The following is a 27,500-nucleotide window of genomic DNA, read 5'->3' on the forward strand; positions in this document are numbered from 1 at the left end:
TTGTGTTTTTTTCCGTCAATTTTTTGTCGTTTAAATCTCACCCCTGTGTCCTGTTTTCTGTGTCCTGACTCCTCTCTCCTGTCTCCTCAGACCCCCTGCGCTACCAAGAGGTGCGGGTGCCCCCCCCCGGAGACCCGCTGTCTCTCGGCCCCCTGGTGGAGACGGAGGGCGAGGCGTACCTGGAGAAGACAGGCGGCGTGCGGCGCCACACGGTCGCCAACGTGCACTGTGACGAGGGGGGCGTGTCCTTCATGCTGGGGGCGGGGCCTATGGCTCCCAGTGGGGGGCGCACGGGGGTCACCTGCAGATAGACACTGGATGCAGAGCTGCAAACTGCAGGGACAGGAAGTGACATCACGGGATGGAAAGCACGAGGAGAAGGATCCGCAGAAGAAATCGTAGTTTTTTTCAGAAAATACCAGAAAGTGACACAAATTCTCTGACGATACAAACAGGTTGACTGAAAGTGGATAGAAATTGAAAATTGTCAAAGACCAAGTACAAACAACCTCCACTTGCAGGGACAGGAAGTGACATCACGGGACGGAAAACGAGAGGAGAAGGATCCACGGATGAGATCATTGTTTTTTTCAGAAAATACCTCAAAGTGACACGAATTCTCTGACGATACAAACAACACGACTGAACATCAGCACCAAACGGATAGAAAATGACTTAAAATAGACTCAGAATGACTGGAAATAAGCCCAATATATTTCAAAATAGACAAAGGACTGAAAAGATAAGCAAAAACTCAAAGTGAGCAAAATGAGTGAAAAGAGAGAAGGGTCCGTGGAAGAGACGGTTTGTACCACAGAGACACAAATTCACTGACATACAAGCAAACGACTGAAACTGGATAGAAAGTGCAACATGACTGGAAACATACAAAACTAATTCAAAAAGACACAAAGAAACAAACAACAACATATAAATAACTGCAAAACTACAAGGAGACACAAATCATCGCTAGAGACTAAAAAGTAACTCAGATCTTGGAAGAGAAAGGACGTCACTAAGGAAATCACAGCCGAGGACAGGAAGGAGAAGTTTGAAAATTGACAACAAATGAAGCAAAATCACCACAAAAAGATGCAAAATGATTAGAAATAGAGAACTTAAAAATAGATGCAAAACGACGAGTCGACAGAACAAATGGAGAAGTCAAAGGATGAGACAGGAAGTCAAAGGATGGGACAGGAAGTCAAAGGATGGGACAGGAAGTCAAAGGATGGGACAGGAAGTGGGATCTCGATGTAAATACGTTTCTCTTTTAGCATTCTTAATGATTAATAAAGATTATTAAATTAAAAAAGCTGTGTTTGCTAATCTGTCTGAAACCAGCAGTCTGCCCTGATTGGTCAGCTGGTCGGCCCTGTTGTGATTGGTCGACCGGCTGCTTAGAGATGTCCCGCCTCCTTAGCCTATCACGAACAATGTCTTGCCAGATGTGTTCCGTTGTGATGTCACCGTGTTCCGTAGTGATGTCCCCGTGTTCCGTAGTGATGTCACTGTGTTCCATAGTGATGTCACCGTGTTCCATAGTGTTCCATAGTGATGTCACCGTGTTCCATAGTGTTCCGTAGTGATGTCACCGTGTTCCATAGTGTTCCATAGTGATGTCACCGTGTTCCATAGTGTTCCGTAGTGATGTCTCCGTGTTGCGGAAGCCTCTTTTTTAATAATGTGGAAATTAACAGAAAAAAAATGATGTTTTATTTGAAATGTACTTACATATAAACAGTAAGGGGATTTCATTTGTAACAAAACATCGCCCCCCGGGGCCCTAAATGCAGATTAATCCGCCGCTGAAAATAGTCCGCAACAGATGCTTTATTTACCCCAGTTTTGGGTCCAAAGACAAACTCTATAAAGAGGTGCAGTGACGCGTCCTAAGCTGCGCATGGGTTCCCTCGACAAAAAAGCAATGAGATTTCTCCATAGGATTTTGGAAAATAGCTTGAAATAAGGTTTCTGGTCGAGACACATTTAAGAGACGGATCACGTTTAGTTCAGCCGGATAATCTCCACATGTCTACCCTACTTTTATAATGTGTGAATCATAGATCTAGTGTCCAGAAGCTAAATGCTAACGTTATGCTATAAAGGAACTACAGCCGAGTCCAGCAGCACGACTTCAACGTCACGCCAACTTCAGATCCATATTCAAACATACAGATTCTAAATGGCACGACTTCTGTAGTCCTATTCAGCCACTTGGTAACAACCATCGTTTTTCAGACACGTCAACTCTTCAGGAATCACCAGTGGGGTCACTGCTGATGGATTTAATGTAGAACAAAACGTGATCCAACCACAGACCTTATTTCCGGCTATTTTCCAAAATCCTATGGAGAGATCCCATTGGCTCTGAGACCAGGGAACAGGAAGTGGAGAAATGCTGACTCACTTCCAGGTTTTAGGACACGTCACGTCACGTGACACAAATAGCTGTAAATAATTAAAGACGAGTCCGGTGATTGAAATGTGTTTTAATTTTACATCCAGAACTACAAAATGAGTTAAAAACATCCAAACTCTTTTCGTCGTCATCCTGAACAAATCTGTAATATTTCCCCAGCCTTTAAATTCATCAAACATAAATGTTAATTCACTATTTTTTAGCATGGTGTGCTAACGGCTAGCTGTGTGTTCTCTCTGACGTAGTTTCCCACAAAGCTCACAAACATCTCAAAGACTTGGCACTGAACATGTATTTTATAAAAATCCCTTAAAGTGCAGGAGACTAAACTCAGGTCACAAAATAAAGTACATTTGATTGAATGAATATACTTTGTAATGAATGAGTGCTATTCCCGGTGTACTAACGATGTACATAGTATGCCTACGATGTATTTAATTTGGGCTTCTAAAGATACACTAAAAAACTGTTTGTGTAATCATTTTAATATTAAAAAAAGTGCTTGACAGAAATATATATTAAATAAGTAAACATAAAAAATGTGCCATTTACATTTTATATAGAATTAATTAAAAATCTAAATTATAATTAATTATATTTAAATGTATTATTCACAGTTTTTGGGATATTAAATATATATATAATTTGTATTTATTATAAGTGGATTAGCGGTGATATATAATATAATTGATAAGAATTGGGAATTCTTTTTTTAATATATTTGAAAACACTTAAAGCTAAGTTGGAATAAAGTGCATCTTTAAGAAGTGAAAAAAACATTTTACTTCGTTTTAAATACATTTATAAAGTACTTTAAATATTATAATGTATAGGACATGTATTTGGAGTTCACTTAAAAATATCATTTCATTTAAGTGGGAATAAAGTGCATTTTTAAAAAGCTTGACGCTAAATCTTTAGAAGCAATAATAATATACAATAAGCAAATTAGATCAATTGATAGTACATTTGAAATAGCACTTGTAGTGATTAGTCATCTGTGCACAGTAAGTATACTAAATATACTAAATAAAGTTTAAATGTGTTTTTACCATGAGCAGTATTCAGTTTCTACGGAAGAGGATTAGGGACACATGGGAATTAAAAAGAATATATATTAAAAGAAAAAAAAATCTGAAAAATAATCAGAATTCAAAAGATTTCATCTCAGAAGTCTTAAATCAAGGTCAGAATTTTTCAAAAATGATTTCAGAATTCCGACTTTTTCTTCTCAGAATAAAAAAAACATGGAATTGTTTTTCAGAAAATATCAGAATTACGATTTTTTTTCTCTCAGAAATAAGATTTAATTTCAGATTTCTTAAATTAAAGTCAGAATTCTTCTCAGAATTATGCAATTTTCCCAAAATATATCCAACATTTTTATTCAGAATTCCGACTTTTTGGATAAAGTAAACAAATCAGTTTGGAATTCTGACTTTATTTTAAGAATTCTGAGGAAAAAATCAGGATTCTTACCAGAATTGTGAGATATTAAAAAAAATACATAGTACATTTTATCCCAGAATTTCGACTTTTTTTTCTCAGAATTCCAAGATTAAAATCAGAATTATGCGATTGTCAAAAAATATATATACTGTAATACCTTTTTACTCAGAATTCCGACTTTTAGGATAAAGTAAACATTCCGAGATTAAAATCAGAGTTAGAAATGGAGGATTCCGACTTTACTTTAAGAATTCTGAGAAAAAAGTCAGAACTTTTCCCAGAATTGTGAAATATAAAAACAAAATACATAATGCATTTAAACTTATTTTTTCAGAATTCTGATATTAGAACAGAAATCTGAGGGAAACAAAATATTACAATTTTTTTCAAAATATTTCTGAATTCTGACTTTAATTTCAAAAATCGAAAAATAAATCACTCTTTTGGTCAAATCTCCCCAAAAAATGACACCTGGCCTTGATCCTCTTCCTACATTTCACATTTAAGGAAAGATTCATTCAACTTCAGCAGGAAAGGTTTCTCCACGAGATCAAAAACATTTTGAAATAAAGGCAGCGATTCAACTCGAGTTTAAAACATTTGTTGATTTCATTCATAATGTTCTGTTTTTTTTACAGATGACTTTCTTATTTCTGGCACTTTGTAGGCTTTAAAAAGTGTCTGTCTTTGAATAAAAACCGTTGTAAACTAATAACTTTACAACAAAGCAACATGTGTCCTGGATAACTTCATTAAAACTGAGTTTGATTACGAATATCAGATATAAATCTCCTGTTTATTTTCTGCAGATTGTAAAATCAGTGAAATCTTCAGCACACTTTTAATGGAATGATTTAAAGCGCTGTGATTGGATGTTTGATGGTGAAATGCATCTTGGGAGTAGTAGTTGGCTTTTTGTAGCTTTCCCTTTGAAAGGTTCATTTCAATTAACAACAAAAAAAGAACATCTGTTAGAAAGTATCTGTGAACTGACAAAGTGAAAGTAAAAAAAAACCTGTGGAAATAAAATCTGGAGGAGAGGAGTAAACTACGACTCCCAGGGCGCATTGCAGTTAAAAACTTCCAATCACAAAACATTAAATTCTGAACAGAGGTTAAACATCTCACACATTTTACAGTCTGCATTTTAAAGGAATTCACTTTTGGATGCTGTGTTTTGAATTAGCACCTCTGACTTAAATCCTTAGCAACAGCCGCTGAGGCTCATGGGAAATGTAGTTTCTTAGACCATTCTGCCATTTCCGAGATAATAATAAACATTGTTCATAATAAATTATTACAGCTGCTTTCACATCCGACCATGTCAGTATGAAAACCACACACACACACACGCACACGCACACGCACGCACGCATACACACACACACACACGCACACGCACACGCATTCTACATCTGTTATGTTACAGCATCTCTTCGTCCCTGAACCCTCGCGACCGCTATGTGGCGTTTCTATGGTAACCGGGCCGCGGCGCGGGTACAGTCTTTGCTCAGCGTCGCCCTCTGATGGACGGACTAGGTAAGTGCAGGTCTCTTCTTCTTCTTTCGCTCCCTGATTGGCTGCAGTGTCAGGTTCCTGTCCTCTGATTGGCCAGCCAGCAGGGCAGCTCTCCACACCTGAAAAAATGTTTCTATATTTACTTGTTTTCCCTTTAAACGTACATTTACATTTCTTTACATAATGATGTGTTTCATGATTATGTGTTTCTTATAAAGAAAAAGCCTTATTTTCTTTTTTGTTTGGACAGAAAATGTGTTAAATTTGAGGGACGGCAGCGGCACAAACACGTACTGTAATAATAATAATAGTTTAAAGCTCTGCGATTGCATGTTTGATGGTGACATGCATCTTGGGAGTAGTAGTTGGTCTGCTGTAGCTTTCACTTTAAGAACATTTATTTTATTTGTAAAAAAAAAAGGTGGACAATTTGGATATAAAGTCGTAACATTTTGAGAAAACTTTATATAAGAACGAGTCAATATTTGTAAACAAAAGAAAGTGTGTGCGTGTGTGTGTGTGTGTGTGTGTGTGTGTGTGTGTGTGTGTGTGTGTGTGTGTGTGTGTGTGTGTGTGTGTGTGTGTGTGTGTGTGTGTGTGTGTGTGTGTGTGTGTGTGTGTGTGTGTGTGTGTGTGTGTGTGTGTGTGTGTGTGTGTGTGTGTGTGTGTGTGTGTGTGTGTGTGTGCGCGCGTGTGTGTGTCACCTCTCTCTCAGGGGGGTCTGGCTGCTCAGGAAGCTCAGCTGCTGCTCCAGACGACAGACTCTGAAAGCCAGATAGCAGGAAGACAAAACCAGCAGGAAGACCCTGAGAGGGGAACAAAGACTATATTATGACTTATTAAAACATTTGATCAGTCATAAGAGACCGTGACTTTTTTCGACCAAATAATACACAATGATTTCATTATGATTTATTACAACATACTACATACTAATCTATCACAACATACTAATCTATCACAACATACTAATCTATCACAACATACTAGTCTCCGACTTTTTATGACTTATTGCAACATACTTTACTATGAATGTATTCAACATACTTATAATATTTTACGACATACTATACTATGACCTTTAATTTTTCTTGGTGAAACTATAAGATGACTTTCTATAACACTTAACATCATAGACCTTTCCAAAAAACACTTTACGTTGTACTGTCCCAGGACTTTTCAGGACATAAAATATCAAAGTATGTCATAAGAACATTTCATTTTATATTATGCTATAAATGAATTGGATGGTATGCTATGGAAGCGTGATTGTCCATGTGGAATCTATGCAACCAGCAGGGGGCAGCAGAGACCAACACAACACACACTCCAGTCTGAACCTACAGACTGCCCTGAACACACCTAGCAGCTCATCATCCTCTGAACTACCTTAGAGAGTACTGATTGTTTTACTGTGAGGTATTTCTGGATTACTGGCAGGATTACAGAGACATTCAAACCCAAAAGAGCCACAATAAGCTCTTTTTAGGTTTTTAATGTCTCTGTAATCCTTTGTTGTAAAGGGTCAGATCTTTTCTCTGTAAGCTGTACTGTTCTGTTAACCCTTTAAATCTCTACGCCTACTGCCTGAATCTGCTTTATTAAATATGTTTTCTTTTTTTACACGTGGCCCTAATCATCTTCTTAAAAAGATTCTCAGAATCCTGATTTATTTCCCTTTTTATATTTTTCTTCAAAATTCAATTTCTTTTTCAAATACATGACTTTTTTCTGAGTTCTCCCTTTCCTTTTACAAAAATCTCAACTTCTGAAAAAATTCGGACTTTCTTTTCACAAAAACATAAGTTTTTATAAAAATTCAGACTTTTACCAAAATATTCAACAATGTTTTCTAAATGTTCATTTTTTTCTCGAAAATCTAACTTTTTCTCGGAAATGTCACTTCTTTCAAATTCCTGAGTTTTTATAAAATTCTCCCTTTTTATATAAATTCTCACTTCTTATAAAACTGAGTGGATCAGCTTTTCTGTCTCTGTGGGATACTTCTTAAAGTCTGGATCCCTCTCTGTACTGCCTGAATCTGCTTCATGGTTTTCACTTTCTTTGCTTCATTTGTTCTGTTTTTAATTCAGCAGGTGAACCTATATGTTCATCAAATAGTGTGTGTGAGCTTGTGTGTATTAAACTCAAACAGAGCATTTCCTGTCAGATCAGATTTCACTTCTGCTTTTTTAAACTAGTTGGTGCTCATGTGTTTCAGTGTTGGACTACTGACTGAATCTGCTGAATGAAGGCAGGTTTTAATATTAAAAAAATAATTTCTGATCCTGAATATCTTTATTTTCTAAGGTCACGTTGTTCTGCTGTCTTACGCAATACTCAACAACATCTTGTTTTTATTTGCATTGCCTTTGATATTAAGGTTGAATGACTTGTATCTGGTACTCAGATTAGGTTACTGATCACATTCATTCACAGGTAACTAGTAGTGGTAATGGATTAGATTTTGAAAGAGGGACTCACAGCAGGACGAAGAGTTTGAGCAGCTGGTACTCTGATTGGCCCAGTTCAGGGACTGGTTCTGTCAGCAGGATCTTCTCCGTCTCCAAACTGCTGTCTGCAGAAACAACGGGAACGTTACTGAAGAGTCAGGGAACGTTACTGAAGGGTCGGGGAACGTTACTGAAGAGTCGGGGAACGTTACTGAAGAGTGAGGGGAACGTTACTGAAGAGTCGGGGAACGTTACTGAAGAGTCGGGGAACGTTACTGAAGAGTCGGGGAACGTTACTGAAGGGTCGGGGAACGTTACTGAAGAGTCAAGTAACATTACTGAAGAGTCGGGGAACGTTACTGAAGAGTCAAGTAACGTTACTGAAGAGTCGGGGAACGTTACTGAAGAGTCTGGGAACGTTACTGAAGAGTCGGGGGAACGTTACTGAGTAGTCGGGGAACGTTACTGAAGAGTCGGGGAACGTTACTGAAGAGTCAGGGAACGTTACTGAAGAGTGAGGGAACGTTACTGAAGAGTCGTGGAACGTTACTGAAGAGTCAGGGAACGTTACTGAAGAGTGAGGGAACGTTACTGAAGAGTGAGGGAACGTTACTGAAGAGTGAGGGAACGTTACTGAAGAGTCGTGGAACGTTACTGAAGAGTCAGGGAACGTTACTGAAGAGTGAGGGAACGTTACTGAAGAGTGAGGGAACATTACTGAAGAGTGAGGGAACGTTACTGAAGAGTGAGGGAACGTTACTGAAGAGTCGGGGGAACGTTACTGAAGAGTCGGGGAACGTTACTGAAGAGTCGGGGGAACGTTACTGAAGAGTCGGGGAACGTTACTGAAGAGTCGGGGAACGTTACTGAAGAGTCGGGGAACGTTACTGAAGAGTCGGGGAACGTTACTGAAGGGTCGGGGGAACGTTACTGAAGAGTCAGGGAACGTCACTGAAGAGTCGGGGAACGTTACTGAAGAGTCGGGGAACGTTACTGAAGAGTCAGGGAACGTTACTGAAGAGTGAGGGAACGTTACTGAAGAGTCGGGGAACGTTACTGAAGAGTCGGGGAACGTTACTGAAGAGTCGGGGAACGTTACTGAAGAGTCAGGGAACGTTACTGAAGAGTGAGGGAACGTTACTGAAGAGTCGGGGAACGTTACTGAAGAGTCGGGGAACGTTACTGAAGAGTCGGGGAACGTTACTGAAGAGTGAGGGTTACGTTACTGAAGAGTGAGGGGAACGTTACTGAAGAGTCAGGGAACGTTACTGAAGAGTGAGGGGAACGTTACTGAAGAGTCGGGGAATGTTACTGAATAGTGAGGGGAACGTTACTGAAGAGTCGGGGAACGTTACTGAAGAGTCGGGGAACGTTACTGAAGAGTCGGGGAACGTTACTGAGTAGTCAGGGAACGTTACTGAAGAGTCGGGGAACGTTACTGAAGAGTCGGGGAACGTTACTGAAGAGTCGGGGAACGTTACTTAGTCAGAGAACGTTACTGAAGAGTCGGGGAACGTTACTGAAGAGTCAGGGAACGTTACTGAAGAGTCGGGGAACGTTACTGAAGAGTCAGGGAACGTTACTGAAGAGTCAGAGAACGTTACTGAAGAGTCGGGGAACGTTACTGAAGAGTCAGGGAACGTTACTGAGTCAGGGAACGTTACTGAAGAGTCGGGGACCGTTACTGAGTCAGGGAACGTTACTGAGTAGTCGGGGAACGTTACTGAGTCAGGGACCGTTACTGAAGAGTTAGGGAACGTTACTGAAGAGTGAGGGAACGTTACTGAAGAGTTGGGGAACGTTACCGAAGAGTCAAAAGGAGTACAAACTGACACAAAGACACTCAGAAGGACTTCAAAGACACTCAAAATGAAAACACACACTGATTGTACCTGTGAGTGTGTGTGTGCTGAAGGGTGTGTCGGCCACGAGGCTCGGGGAGGAGTTTCCCAACAGGTCGGGCAGCGAGGAGGAGACGGCGGGAAGAGAAGGCTTCCTTCTCCACTTCAACACCTCGGGAAACTCGTCCTGAAGACAGGAGACAGACTGTCACCACAGAGACAAAAACACACATTGCATCGTTAGAATCCACCGTGAATGAAGCTCATCAAGCTAGAAGCTAAACGTGAGGGGGTCAAACTCAAGGACTTAATTTAAAGAATAAATGATGTTTATTATACGGTTACAGAAGCACGTTGACCATGAACTACATGTCCCACAATGCATCTAAGAGACTTGCAATTATTTGCCCTAGACTTCTGCTTTCAGACGTAGTTAATTAGACTCAAAATGACTACAAAGAGACTCAAAAGGACTACAAAGGGGATTGATTGAAGCTCAAGCCGGTGACGAGTGATTATTAACATTTTTAAGTATTCAGAAAAAGTTGGAATTTTGAGAAAGTCAGAATTTGAGAAAAATACATATTTTTGAGAGAAAGTCCTTTTTTTTAAGAAAAAGTCAAAATGTTGAGATTTTGTAAAAGATTCTGAATTTTGAGATTTTGAGAAAAATACAGAATTTTGAGATTTGGGGAAAAAGTCAGAATTTTGAGATTTGGGGAAAAATTCAGAATTTTGAGATTTGGGGAAAAATACCAACAAATCCTCTTTTTTTTGTTTTGACTACTTCCATTGTTGAAAGGATAATAAGCACGGGGGTCCTGACGTTGAAGCCGGGACCAGGGAGAGTTTTCTAACACATTAATCAACTTAATTGATTATAAAGGGAATGTGTGTATTAAATAACGTCACCATGGACAGAGAGCTGGGCTCCTCCAGGTATTGCTTCAGACTCAGAATCTTCCCGTTCACCTGCAGCCAGAGAAACAGGAAGTCAGGAAGAAAACTGCTAAATATTCTGAAATTAATTAACAAATATAAAACAACTGTTAATGTTCCTGACCTGCAGGTGAGTGCAGATCCTCCGCAGGACGTCGTACACGCTGTCTCTGGACAGCAGCGACACAAACACGTACTGTAATCATAATTATAATATTAATAGTTTAAAGCTCTGTGATTGGATGATTGATGGTGAAATGCATCTTGGGAGTTGTAGGTTGCTTGCTGTAGCTTTCACTTTAAAAGGTTCATGTCAATTAACAACAAAAAAAGAACATCTACGATAGAAAGTTTCTGTGAATTGACGAAAAGTAAGAAAAAAAACTGTGGACATAAAATCTGAAGGAGAGAAGTAAACTACAACTCCCAGGGTGCATTGCAGCTAAAAATACATCCAATCAAAAAGCTTCAAATTCTTTCTTTTTTTAACACTTTATTTTTGAAAGTTTTCATTACAAAGAAAAATCATACAAAATGTCATTGAGCAGTCAAATACATACTGTAGATGCAACAGTGCACATTTAAACCAGACTGCCAAAAAGCAGATCAAATAGACCCCCCACCCCTACCCCAGCATGAAAGAAAACATACAAAGCAAACGACAAACAAAAAGACAAAATATATGCAAAACGTAGAATATGGCTTTAGAAATGGAAGTAGCCCAGATTCAGCAACACTCAAATCCGTACTCAATCTTCTTTAAAGAGTTAAGTCCAGCTTGCACTTCTCTACGTGTGTGATCAATGGCTGCCAGGCCTTCTAACACCTATCAGCAGATCCCTTCAGAGTGGACCCAAACACTGCAACAGGTCTCTAATCCAGTGAGTACGGTGGGTGGGGATTCATCCTTCCGTTTAGGAAGAATTAGTCGTCGAGCTATCAGCGATGCAAAAGCAATAGCATTTCATTTATATTGTGGAAGTTGAGCTTCTCTAGCAACAGCTCCAAACCACGCTGTCAGCGGAGAGGACTTCCAAACCCTTCTGAGAGAGTCCTAAAAACATCTTCCCAGAACTTGCAAAGTCCAAAAAGTGTGGATAAGACTCCCTACTTGCTTCTTGGCACACATGGGGCTCACATTAGGAGAACACTTGGCTCGCTTTAGTATAGTGTAGACCAGTGGTTCAAATGGGGGTACGCGGACCCCTAGGGGTACGTTGGAGTACTGCAGGGGGTACGTGAGATTTATTTTATGTTAATGAAAAAAAAAGAAATACCAATTTTAGGAAAAGTAACAAAGTTTGAGCAGTGTGGGTTTTATATGAACAGAGTTTCACATATTTCAAAACACGAAGTGTAATAACTGCAGTTAGCCTCCCTGTCAGAAGGACAAAGGTCCTCAGTGAAGCTCAAGCCCACGTGTCTCACTACATTGTAAGAACAACTTATTAAAAAGATCAGTTCAATGCAGCTAATGTCGTCTGAGTGTTATTGCATGATGATGAAATTGGTTTGCCATGAATTTAGTGATGAATTTTAAACATTTGAAATGTAGCTTTAAGTGTTTCTCATGTTGTGGTCTTAATAAATCAGACTGACGGTGCAGCGCTGTACCTCTTTATACTGTATAGGCATTTTGTCCCTAACAAATTGTTTTTGCGCTGAGCAGGGGGTACTTGGCTGCATTTTGTTTTCAAAGGGGGAACATTATTGAAAAACGTTTGAGAACCACTGGTGAAGACGATGAAGAATGTTAAACTGTAGGAGTCCATGCCGTGCGCAGAGAGAGGAGGAGTGAACTTTGTGTCCTCATCCAGTTGGCCTTCGATTATAGATAAGGAGGGGCAGTCAAGTTGAGAGATGATCTTATATATTTGAGCAACCTCCCGAGTGGGTTAACATCCAAAATATGGTCTAATATTGTTTATCCGGCGGATAAGGGAAATTAACTAGATTAGTTGGAGCGAAGTTTCTAACCTGCAAATATCTAAAAATGATTGTTATTAAGGTTATATTTCAGTTCCAGCTGGGTGAATGAGGCAAAGGTACCATCAATATATACATCTCCAAAAGATTGAATACCTTTTAAAAGCAAGGTCCTGCAGTGATGGGGGAAAAGAATGATTTTGATCAATAGGTGCTGAAAGGGGCATTAATACAAGTCCACATGATTTCCTAAACTGTACCCAGGTCCTGAGCGAATGTCCAAGTGTTGGGTTATTCTTATATCCAGAGAGATCCACAGTTGGCGCAAGTCCAGAGAGCAGGTAGTGAAGATTGTTTACAGAATGAGGCTTCAGCAGCCAACCAGGATGGCTGCTGGTTGTCTCACGGCATTTTCCAAAATAACATGCTACGAATATTAGCTCAGTACTCAAAGTGAGGTAAAGACATTCCTCCTGATTGTTTTGACCTTTGCAAAAAAGCCTTATGAATTCTTGAAGGTTTATTGTTCCAAATAAATGTTGAGATAGATTTCTCAAGGGCTACAAAGAATGTTCTCCTCATCAATACCGGCACACATCGAAACAAGTAAAGACATTTCAGCAAAACATTCATTTTAACGGCATTGATTCGGCCAGAGAGGGAGGGGTAGTGTATTCCACCTCTTTAAGTGCTTCGTAACTGTTTCTAAAAGGTTAGTAAAGTTGAGGTCAAAGAGTTTATTATGTAATTGTGGAATTTTTACCCCTAAATAAATAATATACTCGCATGTTGCTCCCACACTGACATTTTGAAAAAGGTAGAGTTTTAGCTATTTTATTTATGAAGCAACTCATTTTCCTGAAGGTTTAATTTATATCCTGAAATGTTTCCGAAGCTGTTGAGTATACTGAAGACATATGGTATATCATCTGCATGTAAGGAAAGTGGATGTTCCTCTGCAGCTCTAAACACTCCTTTCAAATGGGCCTCAGAACGGAGTTGAACTGCCAAGGGCTCAGAGGAGGGGAGATAGGGGCAGCCCTGCCTCGCACCGCGTGAAGAGGGAACTAGACTTCTCTTTGTTGGTTTGTACTTCAGCCGTCGGAGATGAATAGAATAGTTGTATCCATGATATATAGTGTTCACCTAATCCAAATGTAGCAAGGCTTCAATAATCCCATTCGACCCGGTCAAAGGCTTTTTCAGCATCAAGGGATAAGACTGTCTCAGGTTGAGGTGAGGGGGGAGGGTATAAGGTTTGAAACGTAGATTAAAAACCGTGCCTCCCTTTAGTTAACCGGTTTGATCCTGCGATATTATTGTTGGCAACTGTTTTTCCAGGCGCCTAGCAAGGCATTTGGATAATATTTTAAAATCAACATTCAATAAAGAGATTATGAAGAAGGCTCTTTATCTGGTTTTAAGAGGAAGGATATCGTAGCTTCATCTAAGGTTGGCGCTAAGGAACTGGATCTAAAGGATTCATCACACATTTATTTGAAAACAGGAGAGAGATAAAGGTTCTATAAAAGCCATCTGGCAGGAGAGTGACCCGCTTGCATTGTTTTATAGCTTCTTCAATTTCAGATGCAGTCATGTGTTCATCGAGCTGCTTCCTAGCACCTTCGCCTAAAGTGGGAAAAGAAATGCCTTCAAAAAATGAATCGAGCAGTTTTTCGTTCCTGCAGGATTCAGATTCCTAAAGTCTATAGAAGCTCTTAAATGTTTGGTTGACTCCACCAGAGTCATGGGTCAGACGGCCGGACTCATTTCAGATTTGAGCTGTTAGTCGTGAGCTCTCTGAGCGCCGCAGCTGGTGAGCAAGAATGTTGGATGCTCTTTCGCCCTGCTCATAAACAGACCCCTTAGATTCAGTCCCTGTTCAGTCCGTCTAGTAGAAAGAAGATGACATTCTGTCTGTAAACATCATCTCTGTTTATATAAACCAGGAGACGGGGAAGCAGAATGTTGCTGATCCAAATTTTAAACCATGTTGGTCAACTCCAGCAAGCGCATCCTTCTTTGTCTGTTTCAGAAGGAGCTATGAGAGATTACTCCCCACGGATATATGCTTCAAGACTTTCCCAGAGAGAACTCCATTTCACGTCTTTCTCAACATTCATCTCAAGAGACTTCTGAAGATATGAAGGTTCCATCAGAAGGTAAGTAAGTGTTGAATCTCCAAGATGGAGAAGGCGTTGGCTGATTCTCAAAGCAGAGCTCCAGGACCAGAGGACAATGGTCTGAATGTATTACAGCATCATAGGAGCAATGGTTTACCATCGGAAGAAGGCGTGTCAATAAAAAGTGATCGATGCGTGAGTGCGATTGGTGCAGAGGGGAAACAAAGAGCACGGCCTCGCTGACGGGAAGAGGAAGCATCCACGGCTCCCAGAGTCTGTGAACGTGATGCAGACCCACGGGTCGTGCTGAAGAGCGGTCTAACTTTGGGTTCAGAACACAACTCATGTCTCCCCCCCCCCTATCAACTGGTGACCCTCAGCAACAGGCACGTTGAAGAATAGCTCATTAACAAAACATATAATCATCACGGCTCGGTGCGTAAACGTTCATAAGAGTTCAGGGTGTGTTACTCAGTGAGCGCTCTGCAGTGAGCTGAGACACACAGAGGGTACGGTGAATAAGTGGAGCAGTGCCTCTAGCTTTACCTTTGGAGTGACACACCTCACCCCCCCGCTGAGTTCTACGTTTTGGATGCTCTCAAATCCTTAAATGTGTTTCCTGGAGAAAGGCAACATTTACCTTGAGCTCCTGAAGAGGGGAGAGGACTCTGTTACGCTTTACCGTTTGATTAAGGCCCGTACGGGTCCAGCTGATGAAGTGGACCTGGCAGCCATTCACCCCAGGGCGGGCAGATGGAGTCGGCATTGAAGATTTCTTACTGAAAGAATGGAGAGCTGAAGCGCCAGCTGGTCATAGATTAAGGTGATACATATTGCTCTGGATCATTCAAAACAGAAACCATCAGAAAACAAACAGAAACAGAAACAGACTATATCACACAAAAGAAAACCTGTGTCACACATTGTTCTCCCCGTGTTCCCATGTCCCCGACACACACAGTGTATCTTAACAAGCTTTACTCTAACCGCCATTAGCTCAATATCTAACCACTTTGGGTCCTTCTAACAGAATGTGCTTATCCAGCAGTGAACTCCTCTAGTGTCCTTATTCCAAGCTAAAAACAATAACCACATAAAACAAGAGCAAAAAGACGTGTGCAAAACAGGTAACAAAGCTGAACCCTCTCACAAATACATTCTGCTTGTATGCTATCTGTATGACCTGTTGAGCACCTGTTACTATGAGAAGTGAGATAAGATGCTTTAAACATGAACAGATACATTCATTTAGGAGTTACTGAAATGAAACTCGAACTGAAGCAACCGCTGAACAAGACAGACCAAACCTGCAGGAGGACATCTCAGGGGAAGAGTCTCAAAAGGTCCCGTGAATGAAAAGTCTGTTTAAAGGTTATAAAGAAAATGATCACGAAAAAAGAAAGAAAGAAAGACATGAGGCCTTCTCAAGATATAAGCAGCGTAGTTCTCGAGATGAAGGACTCTAGGAAGCAGTCAGTCAGATATCCCGGCTCAAACGACGTCCCTGCAGAGAGCGCTTCCATTACCGACGGCCTCCTCCACCCGGAGCCTTCCGGTCCCGATCTCCAGTCCGTGGTAAAGGACTCCTGGATTTAACAGACGAGCCGCTCGGCACGAACAGCACAAGTGTTCACATGTCTCCGGCGGCAGGCTTTATCTTCGTAGTGTAGTATTCCATCGTGGATTGGGGAGAGTCGCAGATCCTCGTCTGAGTGATCTGCAGTGGTGCCGGGTAAAGAGATATCTGACGTCTGCCCTGCGCGGCACAGCCTTCGCCTCACTATATGCCACTCTGCGCTGTAGTCAGGGAAGAGGACGTCTGGGGGCCACGGAGCACTAGCTCGCCTTTCTGACGGGAGAGTTTCACTATTTCCTCTTTCAGGAAGGAGCGTGGGCGCTCTCCGTCTTTAGGCCGGGAAGCGGGTACACGGTGAGCACGGTCCAGTACCGGGGCTTTCTCCGGTCCGGTAAACAATTCGTGAAGCCTGTTAGAGATGAACGTAGTAGGGCTGCCTTGTTCAACACCTTCTGGTATTCCAACAATACGTAGATACGTCTCCCTCTATTCTCCAGGTCCTCTGTTTTCAATTGTGATTTAGCGTTGTCTTTAGCTAGCTGCAGTGCGGGCTTCCAGAGAGTCTATCCGGTTGGCCAGGGTGTTTAAACCTCCCTCATGATCAGCAAGTTGAGTCTTACATTCAGCTCTTACTGGTTGCAAGCTGAATGTCTGTCTTGAGCGAGGACACGTCATCCTGAATCACTTCCCTTACAATTCTGCGGATGTCCTCTAGCATCTCGTTGCGTTGATCCTTAGCCTCAGCCGTGCTACTGGCTAAGCTAGCTAGCCTTTGGAGGCATGATAGCCGCACATACAGTCCAATAGTAGATCACAGATAGCTTTAATCTTAAACTGGGTCAAGGATGTTAATGGATTTATTCTGAAGTATCAGGACCAGCTGTCAGATCCGTCTACTCCACTAGACGCCCCGAGCGGTTTCTGTCAAAGCTTCAAATTCTTAACAGAAGTTAAACATCCGATTCATTTTACATTCTGCATTTAAAGGATGTTGTGATTTTAATTAGCTCCTCTGACCTAAATCCTCAGTGACAGTAGCTGAGGCTCATGGGAAATGTAGTTTTTTAAGACGAATTTTAGGCCATTTCCGAGAAATAAACATCATCCATAAAACATTACACACACACACACACACACACACACACACACACACACACACACACACACACACACACACACACACACACACACACACACACACACACACACACACACACACACACACACACACACACACACACACACACACACACACACACACACACACACACACACACACACACACACACACACACACACACCCCCACACACACACACACACACACACACACACACACACACACACACACACACACCTTCTGAGCCGTATCCATGGTGATAGCCAGGCCGTTGGGCACCAGGCCGGCTGTCTTGTGTTTCTTCACCAGACGCACCGACACCACGGGGATACACACCTGCAGGGACAGGAAACACACTCTTGATGGCGGAGGGCAGAGCAAGCACTTCCTGTCTCTGGTGCAAAGTAACATTTACTCACTTTACAAAGATATGAGCTCGTGTTTTCATTCATTGAGCAAGTCTTTGTAATACCACTACTGCACATCACATCAGATACATATCAATATACAGAGCAGCTTTTACTCTTTTACATTTCCACATATAAGTACTTTTACTTTAACCGTCTCTCTCCTATTTGTGTGATAACAATCCTAGTCTTTTCATGAACAGGAAGTTGTCTTCACCTCCACGTGTTTTTGAGCTCTAATGAGTTTCAGGAAGAAGCTATTCAAAGTTATTTAAAAGTTATTTCAAAGTTATTTTAAAGTTATTTTAAAGTTATTTTAAAGTTATTTAAAGTTATTTCAAAGTTATTTTAAAGTTATTTCAAAGTTATTTAAAGTTATTTCAAAGTTAATTTAAAGTTATTTAAAGTTATTTAAAGTTATTTCAAAGTTAATTTAAAGTTATTTAAAGTTATTTTAAAGTTATTTCAAAGTTATTTAAAGTTATTTCAAAGTCAATTTAAAGTTATTTAAAAGTTATTTAAAGTTATTTCAAAGTTATTTGGAAGTCAATTTAAAGTTATTTTAAAGTTATTTCAAAGTTATTTAAAGTTATTTCAAAGTCAATTTAAAGTTATTTAAAAGTTATTTAAAGTTATTTCAAAGTTATTTAAAGTTATTTAAAAGTTATTTTAAAGTTATTTCAAAGTTATTTAAAGTTATTTAAAGTTATTTTAAAGTTATTTCAAAGTTATTTAAAAGTTATTTTAAAGTTATTTCAAAGTTATTTCAAAGTTATTTTAAAGTTATTTTAAAGTTATTTAAAAGTTATTTTAAAGTTATTTTAAGTTATTTCAAAGTTATTTCAAAGTTATTTCAAAGTTATTTCAAAGTTATTTTAAAGTTATTTTAAAGTTATTTAAAAGTTATTTTAAAGTTATTTCAAAGTTATTTTAAAGTTATTTTAAGTTATTTCAAAGTTATTTCAAAGTTATTTCAAAGTTATTTTAAAGTTATTTCAAAGTTATTTTAAAGTTATTTAAAGTTATTCAAAGTTATGAAAGAAGAGTCTTTGAATCTCTTCCTCTCACCTTGATGTCTTTCCCGAACAGGTTAGCGTAGAAACACAGCCAGTTTCTGGAGATGTAGAGACGACCCTGCAGCAGGATGTCCCTCAGCAACGCACAGGAATACACTGCACACAGGGGAGACACAGGGGAGACACAGGTGAGACACAGGTGAGACACAGGGGAGACACAGGTGAGACACAGGGGAGACACAGGGGAGACACAGGTGAGACACAGGTGAGACACAGGTGAGACACAGGGGAGACACAGGTGAGACACAGGTGAGACACAGGGGAGACACAGGTGAGACACAGGGGAGATACAGGGGAGACACAGGTGAGACACAGGGGAGACACAGGTGAGACACAGGTGAGACACAGGGGAGACACAGGTGAGACACAGGTGAGACACAGGGGAGACACAGGTGAGACACAGGGGAGATACAGGGGAGACACAGGTGAGACACAGGGGAGACACAGGTGAGACACAGGGGAGACACAGGGGAGACACAGGGGAGACACAGGTGAGACACAGGGGAGACACAGGGGAGACACAGGGGAGACACAGGTGAAACACAGGGGATACACAGGTGAGACACAGGGGAGACACAGGTGAGACACAGGGGAGATACAGGGGAGACACAGGTGAGACACAGGGGAGACACAGGGGAGACACAGGGGAGACACAGGGGAGATACAGGGGAGACACAGGTGAGACACAGGTGAGACACAGGGGAGACACAGGTGAGACACAGGGGAGACACAGGGGAGACACAGGTGAGACACAGGGGAGATACAGGGGAGACACAGGTGAGACACAGGGGAGACACAGGTGAGACACAGGGGAGACACAGGGGAGACACAGGTGAGACACAGGGGAGACACAGGGGAGACACAGGGGAGACACAGGTGAAACACAGGGGATACACAGGTGAGACACAGGGGAGACACAGGTGAGACACAGGGGAGACACAGGGGAGACACAGGGGAGACACAGGGGAGACACAGGGGAGACACAGGTGAGACACAGGGGAGACACAGGGGAGATACAGGGGAGACACAGGTGAGACACAGGTGAGACACAGGGGAGACACAGGTGAGACACAGGGGAGACACAGGGGAGACACAGGGGAGACACAGGTGAGACACAGGGGAGACACAGGGGAGACACAGGTGAGACACAGGGGAGACACAGGGGAGACACAGGGGAGACACAGGTGAAACACAGGGGATACACAGGTGAGACACAGGGGAGACACAGGGGAGACACAGGTGAGACACAGGGGAGACACAGGGGAGACACAGGTGAGACACAGGGGAGACACAGGTGAAACACAGGGGATACACAGGGGAGACACAGGTGAGACACAGGGGAGACACAGGGGAGACACAGGGGAGACACAGGGGAGACACAGGTGAGACACAGGGGAGACACAGGTGAGACACAGGGGAGACACAGGTGAGACACAGGGGAGACACAGGTGAGACACAGGAGAGACACAGGGGAGACACAGGTGAGACACAGGGGAGACACAGGTGAAACACAGGGGAGACACAGGTGAGACACAGGGGAGACACAGGGGAGACACAGGTGAAACACAGGGGATACACAGGGGAGACACAGGGGAGACACAGGGGAGACACAGGTGAGACACAGGGGAGACACAGGTGAGACACAGGGGAGACACAGGGGAGACACAGGTGAAACACAGGGGAGACACAGGGGAGACACAGGTGAGACACAGGGGAGACACAGGTGAAACACAGGGGAGACACAGGGGAGACACAGGGGAGACACAGGTGAGACACAGGGGAGACACAGGTGAGACACAGTTGAGACACAGGGGAGACACAGGGGAGACACAGTTGAGACACAGGGGAGACACAGGTGAGACACAGAGAAGACACAGGGGAGACACAGTTGAGACACAGGGGAGACACAGGGGAGACACAGGTGAGACACAGGGGAGACACAGGGGAGACACAGGTGAGACACAGGGGAGACACAGGGGATACGCAGGGGAGACACAGGTGAGACACAGGGGAGACACAGGTGAGACACAGGGGAGACACAGGTGAGACACAGGTGAGAAACAGGGGATACGCAGGGGAGACACAGGTGAGACACAGGGGAGAAACAGGTGAGACACAGGGGAGACACAGGTGAGACACAGGGGAGACACAGGTGAGAAACAGGGGAGACACAGGGGAGACACAGGGGAGACACAGGTGAGACACAGGGGAGACACAGGGGAGACACAGGGGATACGCAGGGATTACACAGGGGAGACACAGGTGAGACACAAGGGAGACACAGGTGAGAAACAGGGGAGACACAGGGGAGACACAGGGGAGACACAGGGGAGACACAGGGGAGACACAGGGGATACGCAGGGATTACACAGGGGAGACACAGGTGAGACACAGGGGAGACACAAGGGAGACACAGGGGAGACACAGGGGATACACAAGGGAGACACAGGGGAGACACAGGGGATACACAAGGGAGACACAGGGGATACGCAGGGGAGACACAGGGGAGACACAGGGGATACACAGGGGAGACACAAGGGAGACACAGGGGAGACACAGGGGATACACAAGGGAGACACAGGGGAGACACAGGGGATACACAGGGGAGACACAGGTGAGACACAGGTGAGAAACAGGGGAGACACAGGGGAGACACAGGTGAGACACAGGGGAGACACAGGGGATACGCAGGGGAGACACAGGTGAGACACAGGGGAGACACAGGTGAGAAACAGGGGAGACACAGGGGAGACACAGGGGAGACACAGGTGAGACACAGGGGAGACACAGGGGAGACACAGGGGATACACAAGGGAGACACAGGGGAGACACAGGGGAGACACAGGGGAGACACAAGGGAGACACAGGGGAGACACAGGGGATACACAGGGGAGACACAGGGGAGACACAGGGGAGACACAGGGGAGACACAGTTGAGACACAGGGGAGACACAGGGGAGACACAGGGGAGACACAGGGGAGACACAGGTGAGACACAGGGGAGACACAGGTGAGAAACAGGGGAGACACAGGGGAGACACAGTTGAGACACAGGGGAGACACAGGTGAGACACAGGGGAGACACAGGTGAGAAACAGGGGAGACACAGTTGAGACACAGGGGAGACACAGGTGAGACACAGGGGAGACACAGGGGAGACACAGTTGAGACACAGGGGAGACACAGGGGAGACACAGGGGAGACACAGGGGAGACACAGGGGAGACACAGGTGAGACACAGGGGAGACACAGGTGAGAAACAGGGGAGACACAGTTGAGACACAGTTGAGACACAGGGGAGACACAGGGGAGACACAGGGGAGACACAGTTGAGACACAGGGGAGACACAGGGGATACACAAGGGAGACACAGGGGAGACACAAGGGAGACACAGGTGAGACACAGGTGAGACACAGGGGAGACACAAGGGAGACACAGGGGAGACACAGGGGAGACACAGGTGAGACACAGGGGAGACACAGGTGAGACACAGGGGAGACACAGGTGAGACACAGGGATTACACAGGGGAGACACAAGGGAGACACAGGGGAGACATAAGGATTACACAGGGGAGACACAAGGGAGACAAAGGGGATACGCAGGGGAGACACAGGTGAGACACAGGGGAGACACAAGGATTACACAGGGGAGACACAGGGGATACGCAGGGGAGACACAGGGGAGACACAGGGGAGACACAGGTGAGACACAGGGGAGACACAGGTGAGAAACAGGGGAGACACAGGGGAGACACAGGGGAGACACAGGGGAGACACAGGGGAGACACAGGGGATACGCAGGGATTACACAGGGGAGACACAGGTGAGACACAAGGGAGACACAGGGGAGACACAGGGGATACACAGGGGAGACACAAGGGAGACACAGGGGAGACACAGGGGATACACAAGGGAGACACAGGGGAGACACAGGGGATACACAGGGGAGACACAAGGGAGACACAGGGGAGACACAGGTGAGACACAGGGGAGACACAGGTGAGACACAGGGGAGACACAGGTGAAACACAGGGGAGACACAGGGGAGACACAGGGGAGACACAGGTGAGACACAGGGGAGACACAGTTGAGACACAGGGGAGACACAGGGGAGACACAGTTGAGACACAGGGGAGACACAGGTGAGACACAGGGGAGACACAGGGGAGACACAGTTGAGACACAGGGGAGACACAGGGGAGACACAGGTGAGACACAGGGGAGACACAGGTGAGACACAGGGGAGACACAGGGGAGACACAGGGGAGACACAGGGGAGACACAGTTGAGACACAGGGGAGACACAGGGGAGACACAGTTGAGACACAGGGGAGACACAGGTGAGAAACAGGGGAGACACAGGGGAGACACAGGGGAGACACAGGGGAGACACAGTTGAGACACAGGGGAGACACAGGTGAGAAACAGGGGAGACACAGGGGAGACACAGGGGAGACACAGGGGAGACACAGTTGAGACACAGGGGAGACACAGGGGAGACACAGGGGAGACACAGTTGAGACACAGGGGAGACACAGGTGAGACACAGGGGAGACACAGGTGAGACACAGGGGAGACACAGGGGAGACACAGGGGAGACACAGGAGAGACACAGGGGATACAAAAGGGAGACACAGGGGAGACACAGGTGAGACACAGGGGAGACACAGGGGAGACACAGGGGAGACACAGGGGAGACACAGGGATTACACAGGGGAGACACAGGGGATACACAGGGATTACACAGGGGAGACACAGGGGAGACACAGGGGAGACACAGGGATTACACAGGGGAGACACAGGTGAGACGCAGGGGAGACACAGGTGAGACACAGGGGAGACACAGGTGAGACACAGGGGAGACACAGGTGAGAAACAGGGGAGACACAGGGGAGACACAGGGGAGACACAAGGATTACACAGGGGAGACACAGGGGATACGCAGGGGAGACACAGGTGAGACACAGGGGAGACACAGGTGAGACACAGGGGAGACACAGGTGAGACACAGGGGAGACACAGGTGAGAAACAGGGGAGACACAGGGGATACGCAGGGGAGACACAGGGGAGACACAGGGGAGACACAGGGGAGAAACAGGGGAGACACAGGGGAGACACAGGGGAGACACAGGGGAGACACAGGGGATACACAGGGGAGACACAGGGGAGACACAGGGGATACACAGGGGAGACACAGGGGAGACACAGGTGAGACACAATTGAGACACAGGGGAGACACAGTTGAGACACAGGGGAGACACAGGTGAGACACAGGGGAGACACAGGGGAGACACAGTTGAGACACAGGGGAGACACAGGTGAGACACAGGGGAGACACAGGGGAGACACAGGGGAGACACAGGTGAGACACAGGGGAGACACAGGTGAGAAACAGGGGAGACACAGGGGAGACACAGTTGAGACACAGGGGAGACACAGGGGAGACACAGGTGAGACACAGGTGAGACACAGGGGAGACACAGGGGAGACACAGGGGAGACACAGGGGAGACACAGTTGAGACACAGGGGAGACACAGGTGAGACACAGGGGAGACACAGGGGAGACACAGGGGAGACACAGGAGACACAGGGGAGACACAGGGGAGACACAGGGGATACACAAGGGAGACACAGGGGAGACACAAGGGAGACACAGGTGAGACACAGGTGAGACACAGGGGAGACACAGGGGAGACACAGGGGAGACACAGGTGAGACACAGGGGAGACACAGGGGAGACACAGGTGAGACACAGGGGAGACACAGGTGAGAAACAGGGGAGACACAGGGGAGACACAGTTGAGACACAGGGGAGACACAGGGGAGACACAGGGGAGACACAGTTGAGACACAGGGGAGACACAGGTGAGACACAGGGGAGACACAGGGGAGACACAGGGGAGACACAGGAGACACAGGGGAGACACAGGGGAGACACAGGGGATACACAAGGGAGACACAGGGGAGACACAAGGGAGACACAGGTGAGACACAGGGGAGACACAGGGGAGACACAGGGGAGACACAGGGGAGACACAGGTGAGACACAGGGGAGACACAGGGGAGACACAGGTGAGACACAGGGGAGACACAGGTGAGACACAGGGATTACACAGGGGAGACACAAGGGAGACACAGGGGAGACACAAGGATTACACAGGGGAGACACAGGGGATACGCAGGGGAGACACAGGTGAGACACAGGGATTACACAGGGGAGACACAGGGGAGACACAGGGATTACACAGGGGAGACACAGGGGATACGCAGGGGAGACACAGGTGAGACACAGGGGAGACACAGGGATTACACAGGGGAGACACAGGGGAGACACAAGGATTACACAGGGGAGACACAGGGGATACGCAGGGGAGACACAGGTGAGACACAGGGGAGACACAGGTGAGACACAGGGGAGACACAGGTGAGAAACAGGGGAGACACAGGGGAGACACAGGGGATACGCAGGGGAGACACAGGTGAGACACAGGGATTACACAGGGGAGACACAGGAGACACAGGGGATACACAAGGGAGACACAAGGGAGACACAGGTGAGACACAGGGGAGACACAGGGGAGACACAGGTGAGACACAGGGGAGACACAGGGGAGACACAGGGGAGACACAGGTGAGACACAGGGGAGACACAGGGGAGACACAGGTGAGACACAGGGGAGACACAGGGGAGACACAGGTGAGACACAGGGGAGACACAAGGGAGACACAGGGGAGACACAGGGGAGACACAGGGGAGACACAGGTGAGACACAGGGGAGACACAGGGGAGACACAGGGGAGACACAGGTGAAACACAGGGGATACACAGGTGAGACACAGGGGAGACACAGGTGAGACACAGGGGAGACACAGGGGAGACACAGGGGAGACACAGGGGAGACACAGGGGAGACACAGGTGAGACACAGGGGAGACACAGGGGAGACACAGGGGAGACACAGGTGAGACACAGGGGATACACAAGGGAGACACAGGGGAGACGCAGGGGAGACACAGGTGAGACACAGGGGAGACACAGGGGAGACACAGGAGATGAAGAGGTGATGAAGAGGTGATGAAGAGGAGATTAAGGTGAAGAGGTGATGAAGAGGTGATGAAGAGGAGATGAAGGTGAAGAGGTGATGAACAGGTGATGAAGAGGAGATGAAGAGGTGATGAAGAGGAGATGAAGAGGTGATGAAGAGGTGATGAAGAGGAGATGAAGGTGAAGAGGTGATGAAGAGGTGATGAAGAGGAGATGAAGGTGAAGAGGTGATGAACAGGTGATGAAGAGGAGATGAAGGTGAAGAGGTGATGAAGAGGTGATGAAGAGGAGATTAAGGTGAAGAGGTGATGAAGAGGTGATGAAGAGGAGATGAAGGTGAAGAGGTGATGAAGAGGTGATGAAGAGGAGATGAAGAGGTGAGGAAGAGGTGATGAAGAGGAGATGAACAGGTGATGAACAGGTGATGAAGAGGTGATGAAGAGGAGATGAAGGTGAAGAGGTGATGAAGAGGAGATGAGGATGAAGATGTGATGAACAGGTGATGAAGAGGAGATGAAGGTGAAGAGGTGATGAAGAGGTGATGAAGAGGAGATGAAGAGGTGATGAAGAGGTGATGAAGAGGTGATGAAGAGGAGATGAAGAGGTGATGAAGAAGTGATGAAGAGGAGATGAAGAGGTGATGAACAGGTGATGAAGAGGTGATGAAGAGGTGATGAAGAGGAGATGAAGGTGAAGAGGTGATGAACAGGTGATGAAGAGGAGATGAACGTGAAGAGGTGATGAAGAGGTGATGAAGAGGTGATGAAGATGAGATGAAGAGGTGATGAAGAGGAGATGAAGGTGAAGAGGTGATGAAGATGAAGGTGAAGAGGTGATGAAAATGAAGGTGATGAAGGTGATGAATGTGAAGAGGTGATGAAGATGAAGGTGAAGAGGTGATGAAGATGAAGGTGATGAAGGTGAAGAATTGATGAAGATGAAGGTGAAGAGGTGATGAAGATGAAGGTGAAGAGGTGATGAAGAGGAAGGTGATGGAGGGGATGAAGGTGAAGCGGTGATGAAGATGAAGGTGAAGAGGTGATGAAGGTGAAGAGGTGATGAAGATGAAGGTGATGAAGGTGAAGAGGTGATGAAGATGAAGGTGATGAAGGTGATGAAGATGAAGGTGAAGAGGTGATGAAGGTGAAGAGGTGATGAAGATGAAGGTGAAGAGGTGATGAAGGTGAAGAGGTGATGAGGATGAAGGTGATGAAGGTGAAGAGGTGATGAAGATGAAGGTGAAGAGGTGATGAAGATGAAGGTGATGGAGGTGAAGAAGTGATGAAGATGAAGATGAAGGTGAAGAGGTGATGAAGGTGAAGAGGTGATGAAGATGAAGGTGAATAGGGGATGAAGGTGAAGAGGTGATGAAGATGAAGGTGATGAAGGTGAAGAGGTGATGAAGTTGAAGAGGTGATGAGGGTGAAGAGGTGATGAAGATGAAGGTGATGAAGGTGATGAAGGTGAAGAGGTGATGAAGATGAAGAGGTGATGAAGGTGAAGAGGTGATGAAGGTGAAGAGGTGATGAAGATGATGTGGAGCAGGCCTCTCACCCTTCATCAGGATCTCCTCTTGGGGCACGCTCTGGAACAGCTTGTGGTACT

At 45.1% G+C, this 27,500-nt stretch overlaps 2 protein-coding genes across 10 annotated transcripts in view; one reads left to right on the forward strand and one right to left on the reverse strand.

The window, feature by feature from the left end:
* The window catches only part of prr5l (proline rich 5 like), a 31,503-nt gene extending 31,051 nt beyond the window's left edge, over window positions 1-452 (forward strand). For all 7 annotated transcript variants that reach the window (XM_079683986.1, XM_079683987.1, XM_079683985.1 and 4 more), the window contains one exon: window positions 91-452. In XM_079683986.1, the coding sequence (XP_079540112.1) occupies window positions 91-311 (221 nt within the window). In that variant the 3' untranslated portion in view covers window positions 312-452. The remainder of the gene's footprint in view (window positions 1-90) is intronic.
* A 146-nt stretch (window positions 453-598) lies between these two features.
* gramd2ab (GRAM domain containing 2Ab) overlaps window positions 599-27,500 on the reverse strand; it is a 51,547-nt gene continuing 24,645 nt past the window's right edge. For 2 of the 3 annotated variants that reach the window (XM_079683979.1, XM_079683977.1), the window contains exons 4-12: window positions 27,450-27,500; window positions 18,841-18,944; window positions 17,603-17,701; window positions 10,747-10,818; window positions 10,596-10,655; window positions 9,735-9,888; window positions 7,874-7,967; window positions 6,094-6,195; window positions 599-5,508 (exon numbers count right to left, since the gene is read on the reverse strand). The exon at window positions 27,450-27,500 is cut by the window's right edge and continues 22 nt beyond it. In XM_079683979.1, the coding sequence (XP_079540105.1) occupies window positions 5,460-5,508; window positions 6,094-6,195; window positions 7,874-7,967; window positions 9,735-9,888; window positions 10,596-10,655; window positions 10,747-10,818; window positions 17,603-17,701; window positions 18,841-18,944; window positions 27,450-27,500 (785 nt within the window). In that variant the 3' untranslated portion in view covers window positions 599-5,459. The remainder of the gene's footprint in view (window positions 5,509-6,093; window positions 6,196-7,873; window positions 7,968-9,734; window positions 9,889-10,595; window positions 10,656-10,746; window positions 10,819-17,602; window positions 17,702-18,840; window positions 18,945-27,449) is intronic. The other variant, XM_079683978.1, reaches the window with a different exon arrangement.

Source organism: Notothenia rossii (assembly GCF_949606895.1).
Source record: "Notothenia rossii genome assembly, chromosome: 5".
NCBI classification, from domain to species: Eukaryota; Metazoa; Chordata; class Actinopteri; order Perciformes; family Nototheniidae; genus Notothenia; species Notothenia rossii.